Here is a 27,798-nt window from a genome sequence, read left to right as displayed (position 1 = left end):
TTATCTTGAGTTCAGAAACCATTGGCCTCGGCCCTGGGTCTGCTGTTAACCATTGGTGTGACCTCACCCAGTTAGCCACTTTCTTTAGGCCTCAGTCTCCTTTGCATGAAAAGAAAGCAGTGACACCAGCCAGTGTCCCAGCTGTGGTAATGAAATGAGGGGGCTGGATGCTATGCTCGTGGCCCACGGATCCATTTGGGACCTAGAGGTGATCTTAGCCTTCAAAAGTACTTTCCCAATAAGAACCTTATTGGTTCCCAGCTTTCCCCAAGGTGGGATGTTAACATGGGATCTGCTGGGAAAGAAAGGGAATGGGGCTATTGGGGTGAGTTTAGAAAACTTTTATGTGAAAAAAGTTGGTTTTCTTTTTTGCAGCACTTCTCAGAACCTTTATTATGTTATATTATGCTGTAAATCACCACAAAAGCCTGAGGTTATCTGACCGAGCCACCCTTTTATCACAAATTATCCTGCTTTAAAATTATACCAGTTCATGAAACGCTAATTAATGAAGCTGAGCATTACTATTGACAATTCTTTGTTTTGTTTACTGATTCAGCAAAAATTTGTTGAATATCTTCTGTGTGCTGGGCTCTGCTTAGGCCCTGGACATATGGCAGTGAACAAGGTGGACACAGGCATGGTCCTCATGGAATGATTCACTAGTTCCACTGCTGTGGAGAAGTCAGGCACCAGGAGAGCCTGTAAATGGGCTGGCCTATGTGAAGGCAGGTGTCCCTGAGGGAGTGTCACTGACCCTGTGTGCTGAGAACAAGCCAGAGTCAGCTGAAGCCCAGGAAGAGTGACATACGACCTACCGGGAGGTGTCAGTGACAGTGGAGCCCCGCCCGAATGAGGAGGAGATGGGATGGGAGGTGTGGTGGGGAGGAGTCCGTCAGGCTCAGAAGCCTAAGCTTCCCCCTGAAAGCAGCAGGAGACTGACGAGGGGTTTTGAACAGGCCAGTAACTCCATCAGATGTGCATTTTCAAGGGATCGTTCAGGCCCCTGAGTAGAGAATGGGTTCTCCTAGGAAGAGCAGGATGTATAGAGAGAGAGATCCGTGAGGCAGAAGCCCAGAGCTGGAGGATAGTAGGGGAGGGAGGGAGAGAAGTGGATGGATTTGAGAGAAGGTGGACTCAGCAGGAGGAGGAGATTTAATGAGAATAACTCTTTTAATGGTATAATGGTTTTACCCTTGCGGGTAAAACCAACAGTTGAATTTAATGGCTGCTGACATTTTTCTTTGCTCTGTAGCAGTGAAAGGAAAGCCCTTTCAATTCTTCCTCTTGATGTCTCCTCCCAAATCCCCACTCTGGGCCTTACCCACTGATATTTCTTCTTCAGGAGGCTCCATTCTAGTCTGACTTCATGCCACAGCCTCAGTTTCGGGTTTTATCCCACAGGATCCCCACTCCCCCATGCCCACGCCGCACTGAAAACATTTCCTGTGACTCCCCAGGGCCTTCAGGATGAAACACCAACTCCTTAGCTTGGTTCATCGAAAGCCTTTCACAGGGCCTGGCCCTGCCTGCTGCTTTTGCCTTACTCTTGCCACTGTCCTCCCCGCCAGCCCCTCCCCCAGCAGCCAGTTCCTGTGTTCTGTCCACAGTTGTCTGTGTAACTTCCTGCTCCTAGATACACTGCTAGTATTTTGGGGCTCCCTACCTCCACACATGCTCTTCCCTCTGCCTGGGGTGCATTCCCTCATTTCTTCACCTGGTTAGCTCTTCTTTATCCTAAATTGAAACCCAGCCCATGTGTCATAAAGAACCTTCCTAGACCCCCACCAGTCTGAGTTCGATGCCCACCGTGTATTTCCTACAGCTCTCTGCTCTTTCCTGAGATGGTCCTAGTTTCCATCTTGTTAGTTTTTTATTTTCTTTTTGGCTGTGTTGGGTCTTCGTTGCTGCGCGTGGGCTTTCTCTAGTTGCCGTGAGCAGGGGCTACTCTTTGTTGCGGTGCGCGGGCTTCTCATTGCAGTGGCTTCTCTCGTTGCAGAGCACGGGCTCTAGGCGCGTGGGCTTCAGTAGTTGCGGCACGTGGGCTCAGTAGTTGTGACTCACGGGCTCTAGAGCACAGGCTTAGTAGTTGTGGCGCACGGGCTTAGTTGCTCCGTGGCATGTGGGATCTTCCCGGACTGGGGCTCAAACCCGTGTCCCCTGCATTGGCAGGCGGATTCTTAACCACTGCACCACCAGGGAAGCCCTCCATCTTGTTTTTCTCCCTCATTAGACTATAGAGTTCCCTAAGGGCAGGCACCTGCTCTCATCTCTGAACCCCCCAGAAACTAACACAGTGCCTGGAACAAAGTAGGTGAACAAATAAGTGTTTGACTAATGGGTTGAATGATGAATGAATGAGAGAATAAGCCAGAAATAAGTTTTGAGTTCTAAGTTAATTTCTAATAACTTTGTCTATAACATTTTAACTTCTTTCTTTTTTTTCTTTTATTTCCTAGCACAGCTGAAGGTTTAACAAGAAAAAATATGTCAGATGTCAGTGGGTGGCAAACATTTTTACAAGCCCTTGGCTACTTCCTCAAAATGTTCTTTGGCTCAGCAGCACTCGGCACTCTCACTGGCTTAATCTCTGCATTAATATCCTTTTAATATGATGAACACATGTGGCTGAGAAGATTATTCCTAATTACATCCGTCTCTCGTCATTTTCTCCAGTTCCTTAAGGGGACCAATTTTAGTCTAAAGTCGTATTTAAGGAGGACTTTTATGCTTAGTTCTGGTTTGAAGAACACTTTAATTTAAACTCAAGGATTTTAAAATTTAACATTAGAAATTTAGGATATCACTTTTCAAAGCTTAAAAAACATGTACACTGTTGAATATCAGATCTGACTTTGGGGTCTTCTCAGTTCCCAGAGTGTGATAACTGCATTCAGATGAATTTCATTTTCTGCTGTCTCACTTTTCATATTAAGAAAATCGGAAATTAATTTCCTTTGAAAATGTCAAATTGAGAAAATCTCTATGCCACTGAAAGTATTTATCTGGAAGAACCAGAAAAGAGACTTTCAAAGTGAGCTCCATCTAAGTTATTCACACTGATTTTGTGGCTTAACAACCCATAAGCTTTTCCAGCCATAGAAGCCAAGAGACTTGTTAAGGCCGCTGACACCTTTATTGCTGTAGAAAATTTGTCACATTTAAAACAGGAACAGGCACCAGACCTTTTCTGTGTGAGCGTAAGCCTGCATGCATCTTGGGGAGATGGCCACCTGGCCCTCCTCCGCCAGCAGTTTGTTTCACAGATGGCCGGCCAGGAAAGCCTCTTCTGCCTGAGACAGGCGTGTTTGTCTGCCATCCTGTTGAATTTTCCCTTCAGTTTCTATGTCCAGAAGTCTCAAGGTGCTGTTGAGTCAGCTGACAGCTTCTTATATTGTATCAATAAACGGAATGGAAAAGAAAACTTTTTCTAGTTCAGTATTTTCCTCTGTATTTATCTCTTTATTTAAAAGAGCGGAGGGGCGGGCGGGGAGAGCATCTTCTTTAATGAAGCCCCAGTAAATGGGTGCTGTGGGCTCCAGCACAGGCATGTGAACAACATTTGAATACGTGGAAGATTCTCCTTTCACAGGAACATGAGTTTATAAATGTCCAGGAATAGGAGAGAAGGTCCTTCAATGGGGCACTGATCCCCAGGATTCTGGAAACCCCATTAGTGACCTCAGCTGATGTGGTCAGTGGAGTGGAAGAGGGACACGGCCCTGGAAGGGGCCTGGCAGTATGGGGTGTCCTCAGTCTGTCTGCAGCCCCAGCTCCCCACAGCCCGCCCCCCACCCATCCCCCGGTGGCTCCCGGCCCTCCAAGTCAGCATTTCCAAATGAAATGACTTAGGGTGACTTTAGTTTTCCCCTACCGTTTGTCTCAGGAATTTACATCTCTTAGTATTTTGTCAGATGCCCTTCCTTAAAACAAGAGTCTCCCTGCAAAGAAAAAAATCCATAATGACAAATTTTCACCTGTTACCTTGAGATGTTCCCAAATCTTTGTATCCATTGTTTACCTTCTCTATTTGGAAGGCAGCAGTTTTGTGACTTCTCTAGACCACCCATAAGTGTCCTTTGATTCTTTTTCCTTGACAATTGTCATTTACGTGCTAAAGCATATTGACTTGAGGAAAACGCCTTCCTTGGAGTTTGGCATGATGATCATTTTTGCTTATCTTCCATATGGGCTCGCAGAAGGAATCTCACTCTCAGGTAAGTGACGGAGAGTGTTGAAATGCTGGGGTTGGTGGTCCGTGGTCCTGCCTGGTGAAAGGTTATGTCGATTGGGTCACTTTCAATCATAAGAGAGTCACGACTCAGAAGAGCTTAAGCAGTAAAGGGGACTAACTGGCTCTCTAGGGATACATCTGGATTTAGACCTGGCTGGATCCAGGAACTCAGTGTTGTCAGGGTCACCTTTTCTCTTTACCCGCCATCCTGTAGCAGAGATCAAAACATCTCTTCCAATGTTGCCTCTCTCTCAAAACAAGTCCTCTGAAGGGCCTTCAGACTGCCACGGGCAGTCAATCCCTTAGCCCGTCCCTGGGCCCTGGCACCCACTGACCTGCATTCTTCCACTATAGTCTTGCCTTTTCCAGAATATAAATGTCATATAAAGGGAATCATGTCGTTTTTAGTCTTTTGTGACTTGTTTCTTTCAGTTTTCATAATGTTCTTGAGAGACACCACGTTTTTGCTGTATCAGTAGTTTTACATTCTTATTGAGCCGGTTTTTCCATTCACCCTTTGAAGGACATTTGGACTTTTCCAGATTTTGGCTATTAATGTGCATATCTTCATTTATCTTGGATAAATACCGAGGAGTAAGTAAGGTTGCCGGGTCTTATGGTAGGTGTATATTTTGCTTTATCAGAAACTGCCCAGTGTTTTACAGAGTGACTGGGCCATTTGCATCCCCACCAGAATGTATGAGAGCGTGTCAGCTGCTTCACATCCTCGTCAACACTTATTTTAATTTTAAACACTAGCCATTCTGATGGGTATGTGGCAGTTTGGTTTTGATGTGCCTTGGTGTGCTTCTCTTTATCTTCCTCTCGGGATTTGTTGAACTTCATGGGTTTGTAGTTTGTGTAAGTTTATGGCTTTTATCCAATGTAGTATGTTTTTATCAGTTTCTTGAAATGTTTTTTTCTGTTCCTCCTCTGCTGCTGAGCAGAATTCTCCTTCCCTCAGGTCACTGTCTGGCATCACACATGGGTCCTCTGTGAGCAGGTGTTGCCAAGGAGGAGGCAGAGAGGACTCTGGCCATTTTCCCTGGAGAACTTTGTAAACCTCAGGGTCTCGTTTGTTTTTAATCCCGAGCCAGTTCTCTTGGGTAATTTCATCCCGGTATCTGCCATCCTGTTCCCTCTCTTACCTTTCCTGAATTTTGGCACTTACATAAACACCACCTGTGAGTCATTTGGCTCTAGCCTAGCTATTTTTACCTCTGTTTTTCTAGATCATTCCCCACCCCTTTGAGATGAACACTGAGTACCTGTTGGCAAAGATATATTTCTTGCATCCATTTGAAATTTGTGATTAAGACCAGGGAGTGTTTTTCTTGTCTTTTCTTCAGAGAGGCAGTGTTTTCTATTTGTAGGGGTTTCGTTTCCTTGGGGACCTCTGCCGTGCACGCTACTGGGGCCGGAAGGAGCACATGCAAGCCAAGAACACACTTGTCCGCCTCTGGGTGACGGGCTGGCTCTGCCCACACTCTGCCGGTGGGATGTTTGTCACGCAGGGTTTTCAGAGAAGGGGAGGCTCACCCTGTTAATGTAAGGGTACAAACAGGAAAGGTGGCTTTGGTGCTGTCCCCTCCTTCCTCTTTGTGCTCTGCTTTTCCTGACTGTCACAAAGGACGAAGTGGTTACCACAGCCACCAAACAGGACGTTCTCCCTAAGAATCATTTACCTAAATCTGTGTGTCTAGAACACAGCGGTTAAGGGCACCGGACAGACTCGGTTTGAATCCCACCTCCACCTCTCATTAGCTGTGTAACTGCAGAGAGCAGACTTAACCACTCTGAGCTTCTACTTCCTCACATGAAGTAGACATAATAAAAGTGCCACTCTGGGGCTTCCCTGGTGGTGCAGTGGTTGAGAATCTGCCTGCCAATGCAGGGGACACGGGTTCGATCCCTGATCCGGGAAGATCCCACATGCCACGGAGCAACTAAGCCCGTGCGCCACAACTACTAAGCCTGTGCTCTAGAGCCCGTGAGCTCTAGCCAAGCCAAGTGTTGGAGGACTTTTTAAAAATCACTGTGCCAGTAATACGTGTCATATCTGTAATATGATACTGTTTATTACTTTTTAAAAATATATTTATTATTTCTTTTTTTGGCTTCATTGGGTCTTCGCTGCTGTGCGCGGCTTTCTCTACTTGCGGCAAGCGGGAGCTACCCTTCGCTGCAGTGTGCGGGCCCCTCATTGCGGTGGCCTCCCTTGCTGCGGAGCTTGGGCTCTAGGTGCGCGGGCCTCAGCAGTTGTGGCTCACGGGCTCTAGATCACAGGCTCCGTAGTTGTGGCGCATGGGCCCAGTCGCTCTGAGGCATCCCGGACCAGGGCCCGAACCTGTGTCCCCTGCACTGCGCCACCAGGGAAGACCCTGTTTATTACTTTTTTTAAAGACAGATAAACTTTATAATGGCATAGTAAAAGAGCTGGCAATCTGCATGTTGAACTGTATGGTAGTTACCTCTGGGCAGGCGGTGTGAATGGAGAGTCTTGTTTTACTCTTTACCTCTGAGTTCAGATTTTTTATAGCAAAATATGTTCCTTATTGGGTAATTAACAAACAAAACTGACTATGGCCTGACTCAGCCTTCAAGAAGTACATCATGTTTTACCTGCAGTAAAGTTCAGTGCAATAGAAATTGTACACAATACCCTTTCAACTCCTGCCTTTTGGATTTGAATCCCTTTATTCCTTAATTACATTTGAAACAATGGATTTAACTGAGACTAGAAGTGGATTTCCTCCCTCCTCCCTCCCTCTCTTCTTTTCCTGCCTGCCTTCAGAGGCTGACCGCTTGCTGCACTGCTGTCTGCTTCCTTAAATGAACTTGCCTTCTGAAAGAAGTAAATGTGTCAGGATTCTTCATTCCAGGGCATGTTTTAAATCCCCAGGCCTTTTATCTCCAGGAGTGAGCCTGCTGGACCGTTTTCCCCTTCAGTGTCTTTGCAGCCTATGCCGGGGGCAGCTGCAGTGGGTGAGGGTCGTCTAAGTGGTAAAGTCACCTGGGCTTAGGGAGGGCACGTAGGGCAGACACTTGAGCTGTCCCTGCAGCTTTTGTACCCACTGCTGACCCTGACTCTTTCCTTTAGCCCCCGGGATTTGAGAGTTCCCCCGACCCCAGACTGGACTGGCATGAAGGTCGTGGCTGGCTGGTCACTCTTGTAGTCCAGAGGGCCCATTTCTGTATGGTCCAAATTCAGCCCCCAAATGGGATTTGTTTACCTCTACAGAAAATGTTTAAACACTTCAATTAGTTGCTGTCGTTAAAAGTCAGAAGATTTCTGGGAATTCCCTGGCGGTTCAGTGGTTAGGGCTCGCTGCTTTCACCGCCGGGGGCCCGGGGTTCAGTCCCTGGTCAGCGAACTAAGATCCAGCGAGCTGTGCGGCGCGGCCAAAAAAAAGAAAAAAGTTGGAAGATTTCCCATAAGAAACAGATTTCTGGAGTTTCTCAAAAACCGGAAGGAAGACTGGCCAGCACTAGGCCTCCATCCACAGGGCTGCCATCAGCCCTTTATAGATGGGCTTGTGCCTTCTCTGCCCATGTGCCAGTCACCCGCTTATTGTTTTTATCTTTATTTTTATTGTCTGGCCCCTGAGGAGTTTGGGTTTCCAACCCCTAGCCTACAGTGCACCAGACTAAAGCGGCCAGCCAGACGCCTGCTGCGTTGAGCCTGTCTCCTTGTTTCCTGTGGAGGAAAGCTTGCTGGGCCTCTGGCAGTGGCCTCTCCTGATGCTAGTCCCACGGGAAGTTCCACGTTTCACTGTCAGAGCTGACTTTCCAGAACCTTTGGCTTTCTGCAGTGGCTGTTTAATACCGGGACTCCCGTGGGCTATGATGACCTCGTTCTGTAGGCAGAATGACGACGTGGGCGGAAGGCCACTCATGTCACAACTTAAGCGGTTGTGATTCACAGCTTAAGTGGTTCAGGCTCCTCCGGGGTTGACTTTCCCTTCAGGGTAAGAACTCCAAAGCCTCAGCTTTGCAGTGAATTGATAACCCTTCTTGAAGCAGGCTGGCGAAACAAAGCCCTTTGAGAGCCCAGAAGCCAGAGCCGTCTCTAGCATTGGACTGCACGGAAGGAAGAGAGAGGCTTAGGAGCAAGTCCATAGGAACTGAAGTGTGCTGTGCTGCGTGCTCCTCCCCCAACCTCGACGGTTCTGGTCTTTCCCTCTGTTTCACCTCACATTGCCTGTGGCGTCTGTGGTCTAGATGCAGAGTCAGGAAGGAGAAGCTCTCGGGTGGTTGCCTGCAGGAACTTACTGAGAAGAGCAGATGAATTGAGGGGACAGCCGGAGGTGTTGTTATTGTGTGTTTTATCTAGCGGAGCAGAGGCTCAGAACAACTCGTAACTTCCAGAGTCTTCTCACTGCTCTGAAGTAGCAAGTAAAGAAGTCTCCTGCCCTCTCCTTTCCCTTCTCCAGGCTCATCAGGTGTGGCTCTTGGGCAGCATTGCTGGAATTTCCCTGTCTGGCCTCCTTTTTGGGAAAAATGAAAGAGCAAAGGAATTTGCTGTTTCCCAAGAGGGCTAGGAGATAACACGTTCCAGCTACTGCTATCTCTCTGGCCAGCAAATACCTGTTGGGCACCGCAAAGAGCGGGGTTTTCCTCTGTTTTGTAAGGTCTTGTTTATGCAGCAAGCTTGGCAGTTGAAATGTCTCCAACGCAATTCTGTGTTTTTCAATCATTTTGTTTTCTGCCAAAACAAACTTTATTGCACCAAAAAGAAAAAACAAAACTTCATTTATGTACAGTCAGATATAAAGACATCTCTTTGACTCCTGTGCATATTTCCTCAACTCAAGATTAGGGTGTAAAAGTCAGGCTAGTATGCCAGACATGCTCTGCCCATGGCAGGACCAAGGAGAGGATTGTCACTTGAAAGTGGGAACACTTAAATGGATGACAGGTAACACTGGACCAACAGACCAAGGGCATTCTTCCAAGCCTTGTACTAGCTCTGGGAATGGAAGAGGGAAATTGGAAGCAGGGCCCCTTTTTGAGACTTCTTTGAAGAGACCCAGCCTTCAGGTATCAAAGCTAAACTTCTGTCCCCCAAGCGCACTTCCTGTCCGGTTCCTTTGCTTCCTGCCCTCCCAAGTAGGACATTCTCCTATGCTTCACTCATTTTTAAATGGAAAGTTAGCCAGTAATCTGTTTCTACAAAATGGCATAAGTGAGTTAAATATTTGCTTATAAAGGTTGACTTGGAATTCATGTATCTTGGCAGCTTGTTTAATGGCTTTGTAAAAATCTCAGCTTCCTTACATGAAATAAAGACCTCTTTGCTGCTGCCTTGCCAGGGAGACACTGAGAGGAAACCCATGGAAGTGGCTTCAGCAGTGATTAGGGGCAGTGGACAAAAGTTGAAACTCAAATCCTGAGTACACAACAAAAGTTGTAGACTCTCTCATGGTGACCTTTAAAGAAAAGACATCACTTTTTTTTAAATAACACATCTCTCTTTTCATATTATAAGGTTAATTCATGGCGATTATAGGAAAATTCAAAATTAAAGTATGACAAAGTAAATAAAAATCCACCCATTCTCCATACCCAGATTCTTATGTTCCCTTTCTGCCCCAAGAGTGGTTCACCTGCCCCTATTATATCCATGAATGACAGTGACGGCTCACACCTGTTCTGCCCTGGTCTTGTGAAGGGCACTTTACATGGCTTCTCTGCATTACCCTCCTAACATGTCCATGAGTGTGGGTACTATTAGTCCCACTGTACAGTTGAGAAAACTGAGGCTTGGTGAGGGGAAGAAACTTGGCCCAAGGTCACCCAGCCGGTAATGAAGCTGCCAGAGAGACGGGCCCTTAGCAGTTCTCTGCAGCCTCTGGGAAGCCTCAGGTATTATTTTCCCATCCTTTTTCTTAAAACACCTAATACTACAGGCTCCAGGGACTTGTAGGAAGTGTGAGGCATTATTGCCTATCACATGGAAGGTGCTTTTCTGTTCTGTTCATGTCTGTGCACTTTGCCCCTTTGTCCCTCTCTAGGCATTATGGCCATCCTGTTCTCAGGCATCGTGATGTCTCACTACACACACCATAACCTGTCCCCAGTCACCCAGATCCTCATGCAGCAAACCCTCCGGACTGTGGCCTTCTTGTGTGGTGAGTTCTGCCTCTGTGTGGTCCCACGTGGGCCTACCCAGAGCTACTTGTTCTTCCTCAGCCTGTTTCAGGAGTCCGTTGAGATTTTCCCTGACAGAAGAGGCAGCAGAATTCCTCAGAGCCAGATACTGCACTCCCTTATCTTTTGTTTGTTACTCTGGCTTTCACATTTCATAAAGTAAGCCTAATACCTAACAAATGGAACTTTCGATGCCTGTAATTTTAAGACCAAAAAATAATGAGAACTGCGAATAACGAACATTTGAGACTCATGTATTTGCAATATATGAAAGTGACGTTTCTAAAAAATGCGTTCCTTGGAACTGATATTGATGAGAATTAAGTGAAAAAAGACTCCATAGTCAAAAAACAGTTTGGGAAATCCTGGGGTAAATAAAGTTGAACAAGTTTCTGAACTTGTGAGACTTTTCCGCCAACGTGCATTGTGAATTTCTAAGAGAGAGACAGAGTGACAGCATTTCCCAAACTTGTCCACAGGATCCTTTGTTCACAAGAGCATCTTGAAGGATGTGTCTCAGGCAAACCCTGAATTAGAGGTGTCATCGTTGGCCTGGGCCACACCGTGATGACTGTTTCTCTTAAGCAGTTTCAGTTATGCATCACAGTCTGATGAACCCATCATGTACCTGCCCCTAGTTTACACCTGGGAATGAAGGAACCACTCTCACACTGTCCCTTTACACCGGGCCCCAAGTGGCTGTGCTCTGCCTGTCACCATCAGCACCTCCCCTGGCATTTCTGTGGGGTGTCTCATTTCGAAGCACCAGTTCCACACTGTCACGTGCTGGGAGTCGGGGGCAAGCTGTGCAGAGACTTCATTCCACAAACAGGGAGTCTCAGGTCACATGATCTGAGCACTGTCTCATGGCTAAGAAGTGAGTCTGGAAGCAGTCTGTCTCTTCCTGGCCCAGTGGGTATTGTTTCCACAGCACCCTTCTCAGAAAGTCATGGCGAAAGACTCTCTCACCGTAAGGAAATGTAAAGCAAAACATCCATCAAATTCTATTTTGTACCCATCAGATTTTCAGTTTGGTGATTCCCCACTTCCGGCACAAACGTATAGAAAATAGGCCCTGTTGACGGGCATATACATTGATGCCATCTTTTTTGGAGAGTCATTTGCAGCATCAGTCTGAATTTAAAAGGCACATACTCTTTGACCCAGCGATTCTACCATCAGGGATTTAGTCTGTGCACAGGGATGTTTGTTGTTGCTTTTTCAATATCAGAAATAGAAACAGTCTAAATATCCATCAAGGATTCATTAAATTAACCATGACGTGTCCACATAATAGTATTCGTGCTGCCAGGGAAAAGCATTACATAGATCTGGATGTGTTCTAAATAAGCTGATTGCAAAAGATGACAAAAATATTTGATAAAAACATTCAAGGAGGAGAAGGGTAAGTATACTGTCCAGCTTGTGGACTTATTCTAAGAGGATACACATTTGAAGAAAAAAAACATTGCTGAAATGTTTCAAAACAGCCTTGATGTTTTATGATGCTCAACTTTTAAAATAGTGTCTTTGTCTCCCTGGCTCTACGTTTATTCTGGAGGATGTTACAGTCTAAGCAGGGAGCCTGGTGCTAGGAATTTCTAAGGTGCTTTTTCTTAGGATACACAAGTGACTGCTTGTACAGCAAGAGTAAATGTCAGACTCTCTTTGACTTGTGGAGTGGAGCCAAGAGTTGAAATGTATTTCTTCCTGCAGGATGTAAGCCTTCTTCTAAACTTTGTGGCAACATTAAATATGTGAAGTCAGTCATTTGGCTTTGTCCACTCTGGCAAGGAAGTTAACAAAGGGCCCTTTCACACTAGTCACATGGCGTCTGCAGTCATTTGCTCTGAATTTTTGCCACTTTGCCGCAGTTGGGATCCTTGCTGATCACAGTGTTCAGCAAATGGACAGATTCATATATTTATCACCGTCCCCAGGTGGGAGAGTATTTATTTGCATGGGTATTTGACAGCTGGCTTATTAAATTAGGAGATTCTGAATAGCAAGCACTTGTTGCTTATGTGATAGAAAAGAATGAGAGAATCAAAGGACAAGTTTGCCAAGGTACTGGTTGCAGGATTTTCCAGAAAATAAGCAAAGTGGTATACTGGATTCTGATTAACTTCTGAATGTTTGCTTGCATAACAATCCCATGCTGTACTGGAAGAAAATAGTTGAGGCTGAATAATCCATTCTTTGGTTTGTTTCAGAAACATGTGTGTTTGCATTTCTTGGCCTGTCCATTTTTAGTTTCCCTCACAAGTTTGAAATTTCCTTTGTCATCTGGTGCATAGTAAGTATTTTCCTTGTTTTTTATTTAACTACTTATTTGTAGATCGATAACCACATATTCTGGATTCATTTATGTAACTGTTAACTGGTCAAAGTCAACAGCTACATAGACAACCTTCTGTTTGAAGTTTCTTTTTGTTAAAAATTCATGAACATACAATAAATGGGAAGGGATGGAATTAAGTAAATAAATATCCCTAGAAGAGAATTCTTGCTTGGTTTTAATTTTAAGTGGCCTTGAACTGTTATAGTCTTCTTTAAAAATTACCATTTTTTTCAGGACTTCCCTGGCAGTCCAGTGGTTAAGACTTCCGAGCTTCCACTGCAGGGAGCCCAGGTTTGATCCCTGGTCAGCAGGGAACTAAGATCCTGCAGGCTGCAAGGCGCAGCCATAAAAAAAAAAAAAAAATTTACCAGTTTGTAACGTTAGGTAGTAAAAGCAGATTTCAGAATTGAAATGTGTAATTGATCATAACCATGTAAAAACGGCATGCATAGAAAAAAGAAAATATGTAAGAAAATGCAGCCGAATGTTCACAGTGGTTGTAGAACGGGGGAAGATTTCTTTCTCTTTTCTACTTTTTCTGGATGGTTATAATGAATATACCTAATTCTTGCTGTGGTTTCCTTCAAATGTGTCCATTTATAAGCATGACCTTGGACACTTGTTCAAGGTAAAGATTACGAGGCCCTTACCTCCTTTGGAGATTCATCTGGAGGAATCATCATCCCAGGTGGTTCTTATCATTGAGAAGATTTGGGAAACTGTTGTAATTGGACGAGAGACGGGTGGTGGCAGTAGGAGACAAGTTAAAATGTACCTTTAAAAAAGAAAAATAGAAGTTTAATCATTTGCATTCAAATCAGATCTTGGGAATGGAATGGGAGAAAAATAAATGTTTAAGCATTTAAAAGAAAGGTCCAGCTCCCTCAGGCATCTGATCAAAGTGATGGGAATGGCTAACATTTGGGCATTAGCCTGGTGTTCCCAGGTCCCTCGTCTGTGTCCCTCCTGTGTCTCTGTCCCGTCAGTGTGAACTCATCTCCCATAGGTCCTCCTGCTGATTTATACTCCTGTCCCTAATTTGATCTGTTTGTTGTCTTTTTAGATCCTCTGTTAATTTAAGGCACTTGCAAAGCACAGCTTGTTGAGTTACCATAATTCATCTTAACTCTTATTACCAGCTCCACTTAACAAAACACAGCTATTGAGAGGCAGGCTTTTTCTTTTAAATCACTGTCACCTACCACGTGCAAACCAGTGAGGCCTACCTATTTGGCATATGGGGAACCTGAGGCAGAGAAGATAAGGAACCCTAAAGAAAAAGATGTTTCTCCTTGCAGTCTGGGTGCCTCTACCTTAGTTGGCACAAGCTCATTGCTTTTGTCACTGTTATGTGTCCTCCAAACTCAGGTTTTAGGACAAGAAAACAGCAGCAAAAGTCTTTTATAGAAAGTATAGTAGCCTTTAATGTGGTCACTGGGTGAAAGGGGCCACATTTGGTCAACCCTGAAACACACATGTGGGAATGGAGGATTGGATTTCAGTGGGTGAAACAGGGAGGTGGCGATCTCAGCCATGAGCTGGGAGGGAAAGAAAATTGAGGCGATGCCTGGGGTGGTGACTCAGTTCCCCCTGAGCAACTGGTCAGTCTGGCCCTGGCACTCCTAGAGACGGCCTGTGCCGCTCAGATGGATTACCTTAGACTCACTCAGTGGTCAAGGGCATGGGCTCTGGGGACCGAGCCAGGTTTGGGACTTGGCTCCACCACTTCCTGCCTGCGTCAGCTTGGACCAGTTACTTAATACTTAACCTCTCGCTGTCTCAGTTTACTTGTCTCTAAAATAGAGACAGTAATACCTACCTCATGAGACCTTTGGAAGGATGTAAATTGAACAAGATAATGCATATAAAATCATTAGAGCATTGTCTGGCATATAAATGTTAGATGATTGTGGGTAATTATTAACTTGACCTTCCAAGGCACAACAGTCCAAAGCACACTCAATTCATGCTGGTTGTAAGAATAAACTTAGAGCCTTAGAATGTATGTGTGTGTATATATATATATATATATATATATACACACACACATATTATTCTGTTCAAGTTAGTTATGGTGAGAACCAAGATGAAGAAACGAAGTGAATTAATAAGTAGTTCTAAGAAGCCACTTAGATAAGATTTAGACTTTACATAAAGCTATATTTTGTTGAAATCGACATGCCTTTGGAGATGGCTAGGAACCAAAAGCCATGGCAAGCAACTGGCTAGACAGGGTGTATGTGACCTCCTGTTAGAACCCACCTGTGCATTCCTCTTGCGCAGGGAGCAGCATTTACGGACATAGGTAGGCACTTTTCAGTCTTCGCTCCTTTCCCTGAGGAGTGGGGCCCCCATGGGAGAGGCAGGAATACCTTGTCTGTTCCCCCAGAGCTAGCCCATTGGGAATGATCAGTGCAGGCCCATCCCACAGCGGAGCACATTTGGAGGAGCCAGATTACCCTTAAATTAATCTCTGGGTACTTCTGCATGGCCTCTTGGCATTACTGAAGCTGTCATTGATACCTTGTTAGTCCTCTCTTTCTGACAATGGAAACGTAACATACAAAGCTTTAGTCCTTTCCTAGACACATAGAAACTGGCATCTCCTGGGTCTCTGCCTAGCACTGAGTTCATGTCTTTGATGACAAGGGGATGCTGCCTTTATAATGGGTGTGTTACCAGGTCTGTGTTAGCCTCAACAAGCTTCAACTTGAAGAACCAGAGGTTTCCATGTTAAGACTTAGTTTGTTGCTGTTAACAGGTGCTTGTGCTGTTTGGCAGAGCGGTGAACATTTTCCCTCTCTCCTACCTCCTGAATTTCTTCCGAGATCATAAAATCACACCAAAGATGATGTTCATCATGTGGTTCAGCGGTAAGCCCAATCTTGAACGAACGGTGGAGGGAAAATGTGTGTTATAAAGGCACAGGCCCTGCGGAGAATGCACGTGCCTGTCCCCGGAGCCCTTGCGAAACGAGCATGCCTCATCGGCCCCAAGTTGCACGTGCTCCCGTTTAAGGGCGCCTGCTATAACACAGGCCCTGAGCGAGGCCCTTCGCAGGCGGTACCCCTCCCCACAGCGCAGGAAGTGGGTGGTGCGTGTCTGCTCTACAGATGAGGAACCTCAGGCTCAAGGGTAAAGGACTTGCTCGGGACGAGGGGCCCCAGGAGGCAGAGCCAGGATTGCCCTCCTTCCCTCCACTCTTTCCTGGACAGACGGGGTAGCCCAGGGCAAGGTGTGCACGGCGCCCCTCCCACCTGAGCGCTTTCTAGGCTGAAGTAACAAGGGGCTCCGAATAAAAAGGTTAAAGTTTAAACTTTTTTGTACTATAGCTTAGATTTGGATTTTTTTTATTCAGTTACTAAGTTCTGATAGTTTATTTGACCATTTCAGTTGCTGTTCAATCCCATATTCCTCTACTTTTTAAAGGATCGAAATGATTTCATAAATCTTTGACTCCTAAAGAACCGGATCCGTAGACATCTTTAAATTTACTTAGGAGCAAATACATCCAGTTCTTTGTGCTTTCTTGTTTAAATATTATAATTAAAATATTTCTGTGTGGGTCAGGGTATAGCAACGTGCTTTGTAAGCTGTTTTCTGTCCAACAGCATATCTGTAAATTTCTCGCAGATTTCCTTTTCAAAAGACCTTGTTTAAAATATATTCATAGGTGTGTGTGTGACAGATCTAGGTAGGTAGGTGTGTATATATGTGTGTACAGTGAGAGAAACTTTTTTCTTAATCTTTTTTGCCAGTGAGGGAAAAAAATCGTAAAGTAGTTGATCCAAGGTCTTGAAAATCTGAAAGAAAATCTAAGAAATGTATCAGGCATTTTACAAAGTATGTGAGCTCTTTGGGGTTGCGGGGTGTGGTGAGAGACCTCTACAGGGAAGTGGGCGGTGGTTTTAAACAGGGAGGGCTCTTGGTTCCGGGTGTCCTCAGGCTGTCCAGGCCTCTCTCCATTGATTCCCTCCCTCCTTCCTGGATCCTCACCCTGTCCCACTGGCTCCGCCATCATTCAACAGTTGAAGATTCTCCTTTTCCCCGCAAAAAACCAACGACTTCAGCCAAAACCCCTGCTCCTCGTCCCCTCCAGCTGCTTCCCCATCTCTTCCTATCGTGGCCAGACCTCTTGAGTGAGCTTTTCTTGCCCATTTTCTCCACTTCCTCCCCTCCTGTCCTCAGGGCTGGACTTGGCCTCGCCCGGGTCACCAGCAGCCTCCCCCAGGCAGACCTGGTGGGCACCGGTTAGCCCTCATCCCACCCGCCTCCTCGGCTTGGGGCTCCTTCCTCCCACCGACCTGCCCTCTGACTGGGAGGATACCCTCTCCTCTTCCCTTGGCCTCCAGGCCATGCTCTGGTTCCCCTCCTTTCCCTTGGGATCTCCTCAGGCTCCTGTCCAGGTCCCCATCTGCCTTTACCGGCACCTCAGCAAATATTGGCTTCCTCAGGACTCAGCCTCAGACCTGCTTCATCTCTTGCGCTCTCACAAGCTCACCTGTCCTGTGGCCTCAACTTCCATCTGGTTCCCACCCTCCCAAAGCTGTTTCCTCCGACCAGGCCTTCCCTCTGGGATCCAGACTCCAGTGTCTGAATCCTCCTTGGATGTTGTGGAGCTATGGCGATCTCATTGTCTAGGACGGAACTTACCTTCCTGCCCCAGCTGCTTGTTTGCCAGCATCCCTCTTCCTTCCACAGGAAACAATAACATGTGGCTCCCTCTTACGAAGTGTTTACTGTGCGCACATGCTGTTCTATGCCAAGGCATTTCATCCTCGGGCCGCCGTCATGGCAGGCCCTGTGTCTCGTTCCTCGTGCCAGCCTGGGAGGCCCCAGGGAAAGCAGGAGGCCAGGGGGTGGACCCAGGAGCCAGACTCCCGACCCCGTGCCCAGACCGTCGCGCAGCCAGCCTCCTAGGACCCGGGCATCCTCCAGGCCCTTCCCTTCCCTGGTCACTCCACCTTCCCCTTGCTCCTGTGACCTGTTGCTTCTGCTCCCCGTGTCTCTTTTAATTCCACCCCCTTCCCTCCGCCCTGCTGTGTCCCCATACAGGGTCTGGGCTGCAGCAGCCAGCCCCCCATCATGCTGTGATGCGCCGGCCTCCACGTCTGGGTCAGATCCTGTCGCTGTGTGCCCGGCCCGCCCTCCCTTCTCCTTCAGGCCCTCACCCTCACACGAGTCCTCGTTTGACATCTCTCCTCCCCGCTGCTCTGGGAGCTCCTGTCCCCCCGTATGGCACCAGACAAGCTAGGAAGTTTTTTAGAGAGAACGTGCCATTTCCCGGCTCAGTCCATACCCCTCAGTCCAGCCAGCACCCTCCCAGGGAACCAAAACAGGAAGTAAGGGAGAGGCCGTGATGCAGTCCCCTGAGCCGCTGGCCACCACGGGGGTGGCATCCTCCACTACAGTGGGCATTGGGCAAAAGGCATTCTGTGCCGTTGCCAGTAAAGCGTGTGGCCCTGGGGGGGACACCTCATTCTCAGTCTCGGCGCCTCATCTGTGCGCTGTGAGAATAACAGGACCAGCTCTACAGCTGTGACAATCGGATGAGGTCATGTCCGCGGAGCACGTAGCACAGGGAGGGCTCGTCTGCACCAGCTGTCGTGTTTCTAAAACATAAGCACTGGGCTTGATAAATCCTCAACACGCACACGCCCGGCGCTTCACAGCCTGGACAGGTCACTTCACCCGCTCCGCTCTGCCGCCCTGAGAAGTGGGAGCGGAGGTGAGCCTCCGTTCCTTGCGCCTGCTTCTCTCACACCCCAGAGCCTCACAGGCTGAGTTCGCACTCTCCAGTGGGTGCATTAGGATGTCGAGCGGCCGTGGTGCCGGGCTGGGCCCAGATCCCCCGAGAACTGCTGCCCCCTCCCGCCTGCCTCCGTCCCTCTTACTCCCTTCACTGTCGCCCAGGCCTGCGGGGGGCCATCCCCTACGCCCTGAGCCTGCACCTGGACCTGGAGCCCATGGAGAAGCGGCAGCTCATCGGCACCACCACCATCAGCATCGTGCTCTTCACCATTCTGCTGCTGGGCGGCAGCACCATGCCCCTCATCCGCTTCGCGGACATCGAGGATGCCAGGGCGCGCCGCAGGAACAAGAAGGACGTCAACCTCAGCAAGACCGAGAAGATGGTGAGTGCCGGCCGGGCGGGCAGGGGCAGAGGGTGGGTCCCCACTCGCCACCAGAAAATGGGGGAACGAGACACGATCTGAGGATGATCCGTCCCTGGGCACGCACGCATAGGCGCGCAGCACATGCACACACGCACGCACCAGCTTCCCAAAGTGACAGGGAGTTTGGACTCAGGGTCTGAAGCTTGACTCTTTGGGGTGGGTTGTCTGCCGGCCTCGTGAAGCCACGGAGGCAGTGGCGTGGGAACGTGAACCTTCCAGACTCTTCCAGGAATGCTCCTCCCCTGCCAGTAACCACACCACCCCATCAGGCCGGGACTGGAAGGAGGGTTTCAAAATCACAAAATGACAAAATTGTATCATTCCCTAGCATCTACTAAAAAGCCTCCTGTTGGGGCTAGATAAGGGGAAAGTGCTCACAGAGGCTTGGAGAGTCACAGGAGACGGCCCTCCACTGAGGACAGGCAAGGGCATGATTTGGTGGTGGAGGTGCCCAAGGCCATCTGCAGCGAGCCTGAGGCCCCCGGACCCCTGCCCACCTCTGCCTCCTCCAAGCCACCCTCCTCCCCTGAGTCACCGTGATTGTGCCTTTCCTGCCCTGTGTTCCCTCGGGCCCTGGCCTCTGGTCCTGCCTTCCTGCACCACCCCCTGCTCCACGCACATGCTTTTGCAGAAATGCATCTTTTTCTAGTTCCCTTGTTCAAGGCCATCAGTAACTTTACTCAGCCCTGGAAGGCACAGAAATCCTCAACCAGAGGTGGGGAAAGGGGATGTGGCCCACCTCTCACTCTGGAAAGTCCAGTCTGGGTGGATCTTGGCCTCCAGTCTCTGCCCGCGGCCTCTCCAGCCAGAGTTGTGCTGCTGGGAGAACCTTCAGATGACGTCAGACAGGGCTGGCTCACAGAACTTTCCTCACTCTCCGTGGCCCTTCTCCCCCCACCGCCATCCACCAGCCTTCTTGTCTGTTTTTAACCAAAGCTCAAGTATAGGTTCTCGAAGCTTTTAGTGGGTGTCAGGATTGGTGGAGGGCTCCAGGGTCTTACAGGTCTGGGGTGGGCGCCCAAAGAATTTGCATTTCTGATGAGTTGCCGGGAGGTGCAGCCACACTTGGCCAAGCACAGCTCTGGTAGAACCAGGATGTGTGCTCAGGGGGGAGCAGCTGCTGTTTAGGGCATGTTTTCTGTGGTGCCTGCGCTGTCCTTGGACTGTCCCTGATAACCTGCAGGAAGCAGATGGTCTCATGATCCCCATTTTGCAGATGAGAGCACTGAGGCACAGAGACCAAATCACACAGCCCTGGTCACACAGACTCTTAACCACCCCACTTTCCATCACTGGTCGTCAAGGTGGGGTTCCTGGTCCAGCAGCATCGGTGGGCGCTTGTTAGAAATGCACATTCTTGGGCCCCCTCCCAGACCTGCTGAATCAGGAACTGCAGGTGGGCCTAGTGGGCCCAGCATTTTGTGGCTCCCCAAGCTCCAGGTGATTCTGACGCCGGCCCGAGTTTAGAAGCGCTGCTCCACGGCAGGGAAATGCCCGCCCTGCCGCTCCCTCTCCCACCTCCTACACCCAGGGTACACCTGCGCTTGGGGGCGACTGCAAAACTGCCTATGGTCGCCCCTGCAGAGGGTGGGTGGTCCTTCCCTCCCTCCCTCTCTCCCTCTCCACATCCCTCCCTGCTGCATCCACATGACCAGAGATGTACCCAGAATGGGCCTCTGCAGGCAAAAAACGGCAAAAGCCGCCTCCCTCGTTCAGTTCACTGGTAAAGAGACAGCCTAGAAGAGCTCCCAGTCCTGGCCGCACAGACAGCCACCTGGAGAGCTTACAGTAGACCAAGCCCCAGCCCTGAGCTTCCAACTTCTTCACAATTCTGATTTTCCTGGATGTCCATCGTTTTCTTACACACCTTCCCGCCTCCCTACAGGCTCCCAGGAGGCCTCTTTGCTGCCACCGTTAGGGTTGGGGACACGGGGGCCGGGGTGAAGAGCTGCGAGGAGGTAGGCTGGGTGGTGTGAGGGCTTCCAGGCAGGTGTCAGCTGACGAGCCTTCGGCTGCCTTCCCCCCCACCCCCGCCGCAGGGCAACACCGTAGAGTCGGAGCACCTGTCAGAGCTCACCGAGGAGGAGTACGAAGCCCACTACGTCAGGCGGCAGGACCTCAAAGGCTTCCTGTGGCTGGATGCCAAGTACCTGAACCCCTTCTTCACGCGGCGGCTGACCCAGGAGGTGGGACGCAGGCCAGGGGCCCCTCGCCTTCCTCCCTCAGGGCCTGCAGTGTCCAAGAGCAGGGTGGGCAGGGAAGACCCACGTGCCGGGCTGGGTGGGGGCCTCTCCCCACTCAGCGTTCTCTCCTTCCCAGCCTCGCGGGCTGGACATGCTTGCAGCACTCTGCATCTGCTGTTTTTCCTTCGCTGCCATATTTAATGCTGGTTTATTTATTTATTTAATTCATTTATTTTTGGCTGCACTGGGTCTTCGTTGCTGCGCGTGGGCTTTCTCTAGTTGCGGCGAGCGGGGGCTACTCTGCGTTGCGGTGCGCGGGCTTCTTATTGTTGTGGTTTCTCTTGTTGCAGAGCATGGGCTCTAGGTGCGTGGGCTTCAGTAGTTGTGACACGTGGGCTCAGTAGTTGTGGCTCGCGGGCTCTAGAGTGCAGGCTCGGTAGTTGTGGTAGTTGTGGCTCACGGGCTTAGTTCCTCCACGGCATGTGGGATCTTCCCGGACCAGGGCTCGAACCGTGTCCCCTGCATTGACAGGCAGATTCTTAACCACTGTGATACCAGGGAAGTCTCTAGTGCTAGTTTAATAATAGACTTGTTAACCCAGTTTGGATTTCCTGGATGATAGACTTGGGACATTGATCGGCTACTGAATCTGAGCTGAGGAATTTCAGACCTGCCAGGGCCTTGGACAGTGGCCCGAGGCTCAGGGCTCTCGCTCCATCCCTCCAGGCACCACTGGCCTGACAGTGAGTGACACACTCAGGGACCAGCTTGGGCCTGCTTTGCTGAAACCGTCATCCTGCACCATGCAGGGTGGGGGAGGGGTTCTCCTGGCTGCTGCCCCGCTTTGGTCCTGAGCCCCGTTTTCCCTCCCTCAGCAGTCAGGATCGCTGTCAGCACGTGAGTTCTTACTGTGAGCCAGGCGCTACACCAGACGTTTTTCACGATTGCTTCGTTTCATTCTCCCAGCAACCCATGCAGTAGATGCAGCGGGTTGTCTCAGTTGATAGCCGGGGAGACTGAGGCCCAGAGAGGTGAAGTAACCCCCTGAGGTCACACAGCCAGTACATGGCAAAGCTGGAAGCAGAGCCCAAGTGTGTCTGATTCCAGAGGCCAGGTTTTTTAACATCATGCCATCCTGCCTCCTACTCCTGTTTCCAGGGTGACACCTCCCGTTATCTCCTCCCCAACAGAGAATGATCCCAGCTTGCGGTTAGTCAGTTAACACTTTGAAATTGCTTGTGGCCGCGCCCCCTGCCTCCCGTCTCCTCCCTTCCTCAGCCCTGACCCTGAGCCAGACCACTAACAAGGGCTTGCTGTGTCTCCCACCCCAGGACCTCCACCACGGGCGCATCCAGATGAAAACCCTCACCAACAAGTGGTACGAAGAGGTGCGCCAAGGCCCCTCCGGCTCCGAGGACGACGAGCAGGAGCTGCTGTGACCTACCAGGACGCGTGGCTTCCGGGCAGCCGGGGCCGCAGCACTGCCATCCAGCCTCCCCGCGGCTCCCAGGACGGCCACCCAGCAAGGGCCCCCGAGGCGTGTGCATGTGGCACTTCTTTGGGGCGGATGGAAGCAGGGTGACGCACAGGCTACTGTCGTCTTAACCCAGGACCTCCCAGGCCTTTGGAGCCAGCCGGCTGCCCTGAAGCACCCTCTCCCCGCTCCTCACTGGGCTGGACCTCTGCCCTCAGGGTGGCTTCCCAGCCCGCGGATTGGAGGGACCACCTTTGCAGGTACATGTTTCCTTCTGCTTCTGTAGCCGGGGAATAGTCATCTGTCACGCCAAGGTGCCTGAGAGGAGAAATCCTGCCATGGACCCACTGTGCAGGGCGTCCCGGGAGCGTGGTGCGCCGTTGCCGCCATCCCTGGCCACTGCCTTCATTACAGGGGCCCTTCCCTGCTGGACGGGTGTCGGTAGCAGCAGGGCGAGAGGCCAGCCGCCGCTTCCCTGTGCGTCATCAAGGCACCTCCGCCCTCAGCAGCGGTGGTTCTCACTTAAGCAGCAGGCTCAGAGGCCTTGGAAACCTCACACTCCCCTTCGTGATGTCGCTTGCACTCCCTGAGAAAGAGAAACTGAGTGACCTTTTTCTCTTTACCTCTGATTGGCACCTCACAGGCTGTCTCCCTGGGCAGCAGGCAGCTACTGCCCTTCTCTGGGAATACTGTGAATGTTTACACTGGAACCGAGCACGAGGGCACAGGCACCTCTCTAGAGCCCCATTGGAAGCCGTATCCCTGGGTTTTTTGGGGGTGAGTGACCCTATTCTGTAGGGTCAGAGCACCCTCTAGAGGGAAAGTCTTCAGGGTTTATGCTGGCCAGCAGCTGCTGTCTTTGAATTCAGTTTAAATTCATGCACTTTTACAAAGTGGTGAGAGCCTAGCAGTCCCTTCCCTGACCTCGATTCCTTACTCAGCGGTCCTTGTTTGTTCAGAGGCCCCTTCTCCTGGGCTCTGCCCACCGTTTACCTGCTGCACCTTCACTGCTCATCGGCATCTTTTTTTTTCCCTCCCAATTCTCTACCATCTTGGGTCCCATTTGTCCCCGTGCTCCTCCTCTGCCACCCCTTCCCAGGGCTCCAGTGGCCTGCAGCCAGATGCATCTGAGTCTCACCTGCAATCCCTGAGCAGCCACTGCTCCCTCAGGACTCGCTCACAGAGCGCTTGCGCATGCGCGCGCACACACCACACACACCCCTGCCCCGGCCACGCGCGCACACACACACACACACACACACCCCTGCCCCGGCCACGCGCGCACGCGCACACACACCACACACACCACACACACACACACACCCCTGCCCCGGCCACGTGCGCACACACACACATACCACACACACACACACACACACCCCTGCCCCGGCCACGTGCGCGCGCGCACACACACCACACACACACACACACACACACCCCTGCCCCAGCCACGCGCGCGCGCACACACACCACACACACACACACACACACACCCCTGCCCCAGCCACGCGCGCGCGCGCGCGCGCGCGCACACGCACACGCACACACACACACACACACACACAGACACACACACACACACACACACACACACACACACACACACACACACACACACACACCTGCCCCGGCCCCATGGTCCTGGCCCCTGGGCCACCTCAAGGTGAGGAGCTGCCAATCATGTCCAGGGGACATGGAGTTTATGACTTCCCCGCATCCACCCCCTTCACCGGCCCTTTAACAAGTCTTTACCTGCTTGCTTGTGCCCATCTACAGGCCTCTGGCAGTTTCCATATGTGGCTCAGGGTCTCAGCTGGAGCCTTGGGACTCAGCACCCTCTGGCGTGGTTTAATTCATCATGTGCATGTCGTTGGTTCTGTTTCGGACACAGTGGGCCAGCATGGACCTTGGGCTGGCAGCAAATATGTTTCCATCTTCTCAGCCTCAGGCAGCGTGGCTCTGGATGTGAGGAAGGACTGACCTCGGGACCCTCCAGGACCCATGTACCCAGCCCACGAGGCCAGACCCCTGCCCTAACCCCTTCCCTTGCCCCAGAAGTGTAAGCGTAAAGCCAGTCAGGCAGGAGGGCACATGGCTTCCTTTTTATGCATGAAAAGTCAATTGGTACTTGATAGAGCTAAAATATGATTTCTTTTTGTAATCTCCCACCGTAACCCCATAATTTGAGCCAAATAGGATTACTTTACTTCACCTAATATCCCCACTGGAAGATTAATGCCATGCATAATTCCAGTCTCCGTCATTTCCTATTTCTTTTTAGTGGAAGAGAAAAGAGGTCAAAGGGGTAGGACCTTTGTCCATAAGGGGAGGGGGCAGGGATCAGAGGCCAGATTGTTCTCTCATTCTCCAATTCGTAAGTAACTGACTTTCCCCCTGAAATTCAGAGTCTGATCTCCGAGGTGTAAGTTGCATTGTAAACTCAGTAGCTTGCCGGAAAAAAATTTTGGGGGGCTGTGAGTTCATAGATTAAATAATGAAAACAGGATCTTCTCAGTTCAGACTGCCCTTTGTCACCAGGTCCCACCTGTCCTTCCACTTTTAGCTGAGACCTGAGAGTGACAGTAAGTAGAGAAGCACGCGGGGTCAGGGCGAGGTCCCCAAGGCTTGGCTGTGTGAAGGTGGCTGGGGGAGAGTCTTGCCTGGCCTGGAGCAGCGCCAGCCTGGGCGTCCCGTGAGCTGCTCCTGCCCTCTTCTGGCCAAGTAGTGGCTTAGCAGCGTGGGAGGGCATTTCCCTGCCAAGGAGGGCGCCCCGTGTGCCTCAGCCATCACCTTTGAACAGGCCAAAGCCCATGGAGAGAGATTTTTCTGGTGGACTTTTTTCAGATGTCTTTGCCTGAGAATCAAAAATTGCTGCTGTCTACCTTTAGCATTCCTAATAATTCTATTGTTGGGGGAATAAATGCCTAGAAGATTAAAAATATCCAGCATAACTATAACTTCACACATGTTTTCTTTTAGGTCTAGGCCATGGGACAGGAGAAGTATAGCACAGAGAGAAGGTAATACTTTAGGAGGAGGTGAAGGCTGTAAGGTCAGTGCGTGCCTTTGGGGAAGCTGGTTGGCTAGCCAGTGAACTCTGAAGACATGCCGTCTTGGGGAGCTGGGGCGTCCTGTAGCGCTAAGGCCCCACCCCAAGGCTCCCCCAGCAGCCCCTCCACAGCAGGCCCTACGATTTTGGACTTGGAATTCATCACGTGTTCTGCAGCCCTGTGGTTGTAGGACCGCTGGGACTAACCATGCTCAGAGGCTTGGAGCGTGAGGCCTCACAGGAAAAGAAGCTGGCTTTTCCTAGGTCCCCAGAGACCAAGTTCGGGCTGAGCTGGAACAGAGCCAGGCAGAAGGTGGCTCAGTTCCATCATCTGGTGCTCACTCAGCCCAGGGGCAGACCCTGTCGCCCTGGCCAGCTGCCTCTTTTCACACACTGGGAATGCTTGCTGGGCCCCGGCTGACATGAGGCCAGGGGCCCAGAATGTTGGCAGCCCCTGAGTGCCCCAAGTCAGCCTAGGGAGGCCCTGATTTGCCTGCAGATTCCTCTGTGTGCAGTGGAGTGTGGAAAGGCTGGTGAGTGGGGAGCCTTCTCCTTCAAGCCCTCACCTAAGGTGGCCTTCCGGGGTCTCAGGTCCACACTCCCATGGGGGTCCACACACGTGGCAAAGTCCCCAGCGGGGAGGCCACAGCCAGAATCCCTCTTCTGCTTCAGTGGGGAGAGTGAGGGTGGGGCCTGGTGGTGACCGGCTTCTCCTCAGCCAAGTCCGGGCCATCGAAGGTCCGGCAAGGTGTAGGCGTGGCTTCGGGTGGCCTTAGAACTGACCCCTGATTCTAATGGGAGGAGGAATCTCTCAACAGCAATGATTGACTGTCAGTTAGGACTTCAAATGCCAAAAAAAGAGGAAAGATCCTTTGCTCCTTCCTCATTCCCTCCAGAATGCAGGCATGTGATTCTCCTGCTGGGTGGTGGGTAGGAAATTATCTGAAACGTTCCTGGTAGAGCAGCCAGAATCATTAAGAAGTTGTTCTACCAGGAACCCGGTCTCCAAAGCCCCAGGCAATATGTTTTAAATGAAAACACCACAGTCAGAGTGACGGCTTCGGATAATCAGCCACACTCCCTTCCACTTAGTCTCCTGTCATTTCTCACACAAATGGAGTTAGATGTTCAGGGACTTCCACCATCATTGCCCATGTTACAAAAGAAGACTTTCTAATTTCCCCCACCCCGTTTCACCCTTTCTCACCCCAGCCGACACAGTCCTTAATCCCAGAGGGAAAAAAAATTTGTGGCTTTTCCTACCCAGGAGCTGGTCTTTTCCCAGCTGCTCCGCGTTGAGCATCCTGGCTTCAGGGCGAGAGAGCTGAGTCCTTGGAGTGCAGCTGCGGGCCCCGTGGCCATGGGATCCATGGGGATTGTGCAGTTCGGTGGTCAAGAGAAAGGTCACCTGTCAGTGCTATGGGCCCCTGTCCAAGGAGCTGGTCAGCCACACAGAAGAGCCACTTCTCCAGGCCCCAGCGCTGCTCTGAGGAGCCGCGGTGGCCCATGGGCCGGGGAAGGCTCCTCGCTCGCTCGGCTGACTCGGGGTTCGTGGCTACCAAAGGCTTTAGCATTTTCTCCAGTACAGCTCCTGCAAAGCTTGATTTGTTCTCAAGATTAATCAGAATCTTGTATTCTTTTGAGTAATTTTCTTTTTAAAAATGAAGGATTTTTTTTAAGTACAGCTTTTTGATATAAGGACTGTCGGGAAGGTCAGGCTTGTTCTTTTGTCCTCCCCCAAGTAAGATGTGAGAGGCAGCCGTTAGTCCTGGTTCCTGAGAAATATGCGGCTCTTCTTGGTGGGGCTGTGCGTTGCAGAGGCGAAGGTGGGTCGGAGGTGGAGGGACCTGCAGCTGCTCTGCTGGAGCCTCTACCTCGTCTCACTGGACTCTTCAAAGAATTCAGAAATGGATGAAAAACAGTAATGTCACTGGATTCTTATTTAGAAATAAAAATGAATGCTGCTGAATCAGACCCACTTTCTGTGTTTATGTTCCGTGGCTTTGCAAAGGCCTGGGTCACGCCCCCCTAGACTCGGCTCTGTCCACGCCTGCCCGGCTCTCGCGGCCAGAAGCCTGGCAGAACGCAGTGGTTAGTGGGCAGGAGTGCGGGCTTTGGGCCCCAGGTCCTGCCTCTGTCCCTGTTGGGCTGGACCCCGTGAGCCCATAAGCTTTGTAGTTGCCCAGCCTTG

General features: G+C 50.2%; 1 protein-coding gene and 1 long non-coding RNA gene across 7 annotated transcripts in view; one reads left to right on the top strand and one right to left on the bottom strand.

Annotated features, from left to right (window-relative positions):
- SLC9A8 (solute carrier family 9 member A8) overlaps positions 1-23,589 on the top strand; it is a 67,874-nt gene extending 44,285 nt beyond the window's left edge. For 5 of the 6 annotated variants that reach the window (XM_033411194.2, XM_004282890.4, XM_033411196.2 and 2 more), the window contains 8 exons: positions 2,460-2,598; positions 4,112-4,217; positions 10,249-10,365; positions 12,598-12,680; positions 15,487-15,598; positions 18,639-18,859; positions 20,941-21,087; positions 22,416-23,589. In XM_033411194.2, the coding sequence (XP_033267085.1) occupies positions 2,460-2,598; positions 4,112-4,217; positions 10,249-10,365; positions 12,598-12,680; positions 15,487-15,598; positions 18,639-18,859; positions 20,941-21,087; positions 22,416-22,523 (1,033 nt within the window). In that variant the 3' untranslated portion in view covers positions 22,524-23,589. The remainder of the gene's footprint in view (positions 1-2,459; positions 2,599-4,111; positions 4,218-10,248; positions 10,366-12,597; positions 12,681-15,486; positions 15,599-18,638; positions 18,860-20,940; positions 21,088-22,415) is intronic. The other variant, XM_033411195.2, reaches the window with a different exon arrangement.
- A 214-nt stretch (positions 23,590-23,803) lies between these two features.
- Positions 23,804-24,322, bottom strand: LOC125961347 (uncharacterized). Its single transcript, XR_007471940.1, has 3 exons — positions 24,181-24,322; positions 23,865-23,939; positions 23,804-23,822 (listed from the first exon to the last, which is right to left on the bottom strand). It is a non-coding gene; the product is annotated as an uncharacterized LOC125961347 (long non-coding RNA).
- Positions 24,323-27,798: the final 3,476 nt, after the last annotated feature.

The sequence above is a fragment of the Orcinus orca genome, chromosome 16, assembly GCF_937001465.1.
Source record: "Orcinus orca chromosome 16, mOrcOrc1.1, whole genome shotgun sequence".
In the NCBI taxonomy this organism is placed as follows: Eukaryota; Metazoa; Chordata; class Mammalia; order Artiodactyla; family Delphinidae; genus Orcinus; species Orcinus orca.
Note: the sequence above shows the minus strand (reverse complement) of the source record. Positions and strands in the feature narration are given on the sequence as shown.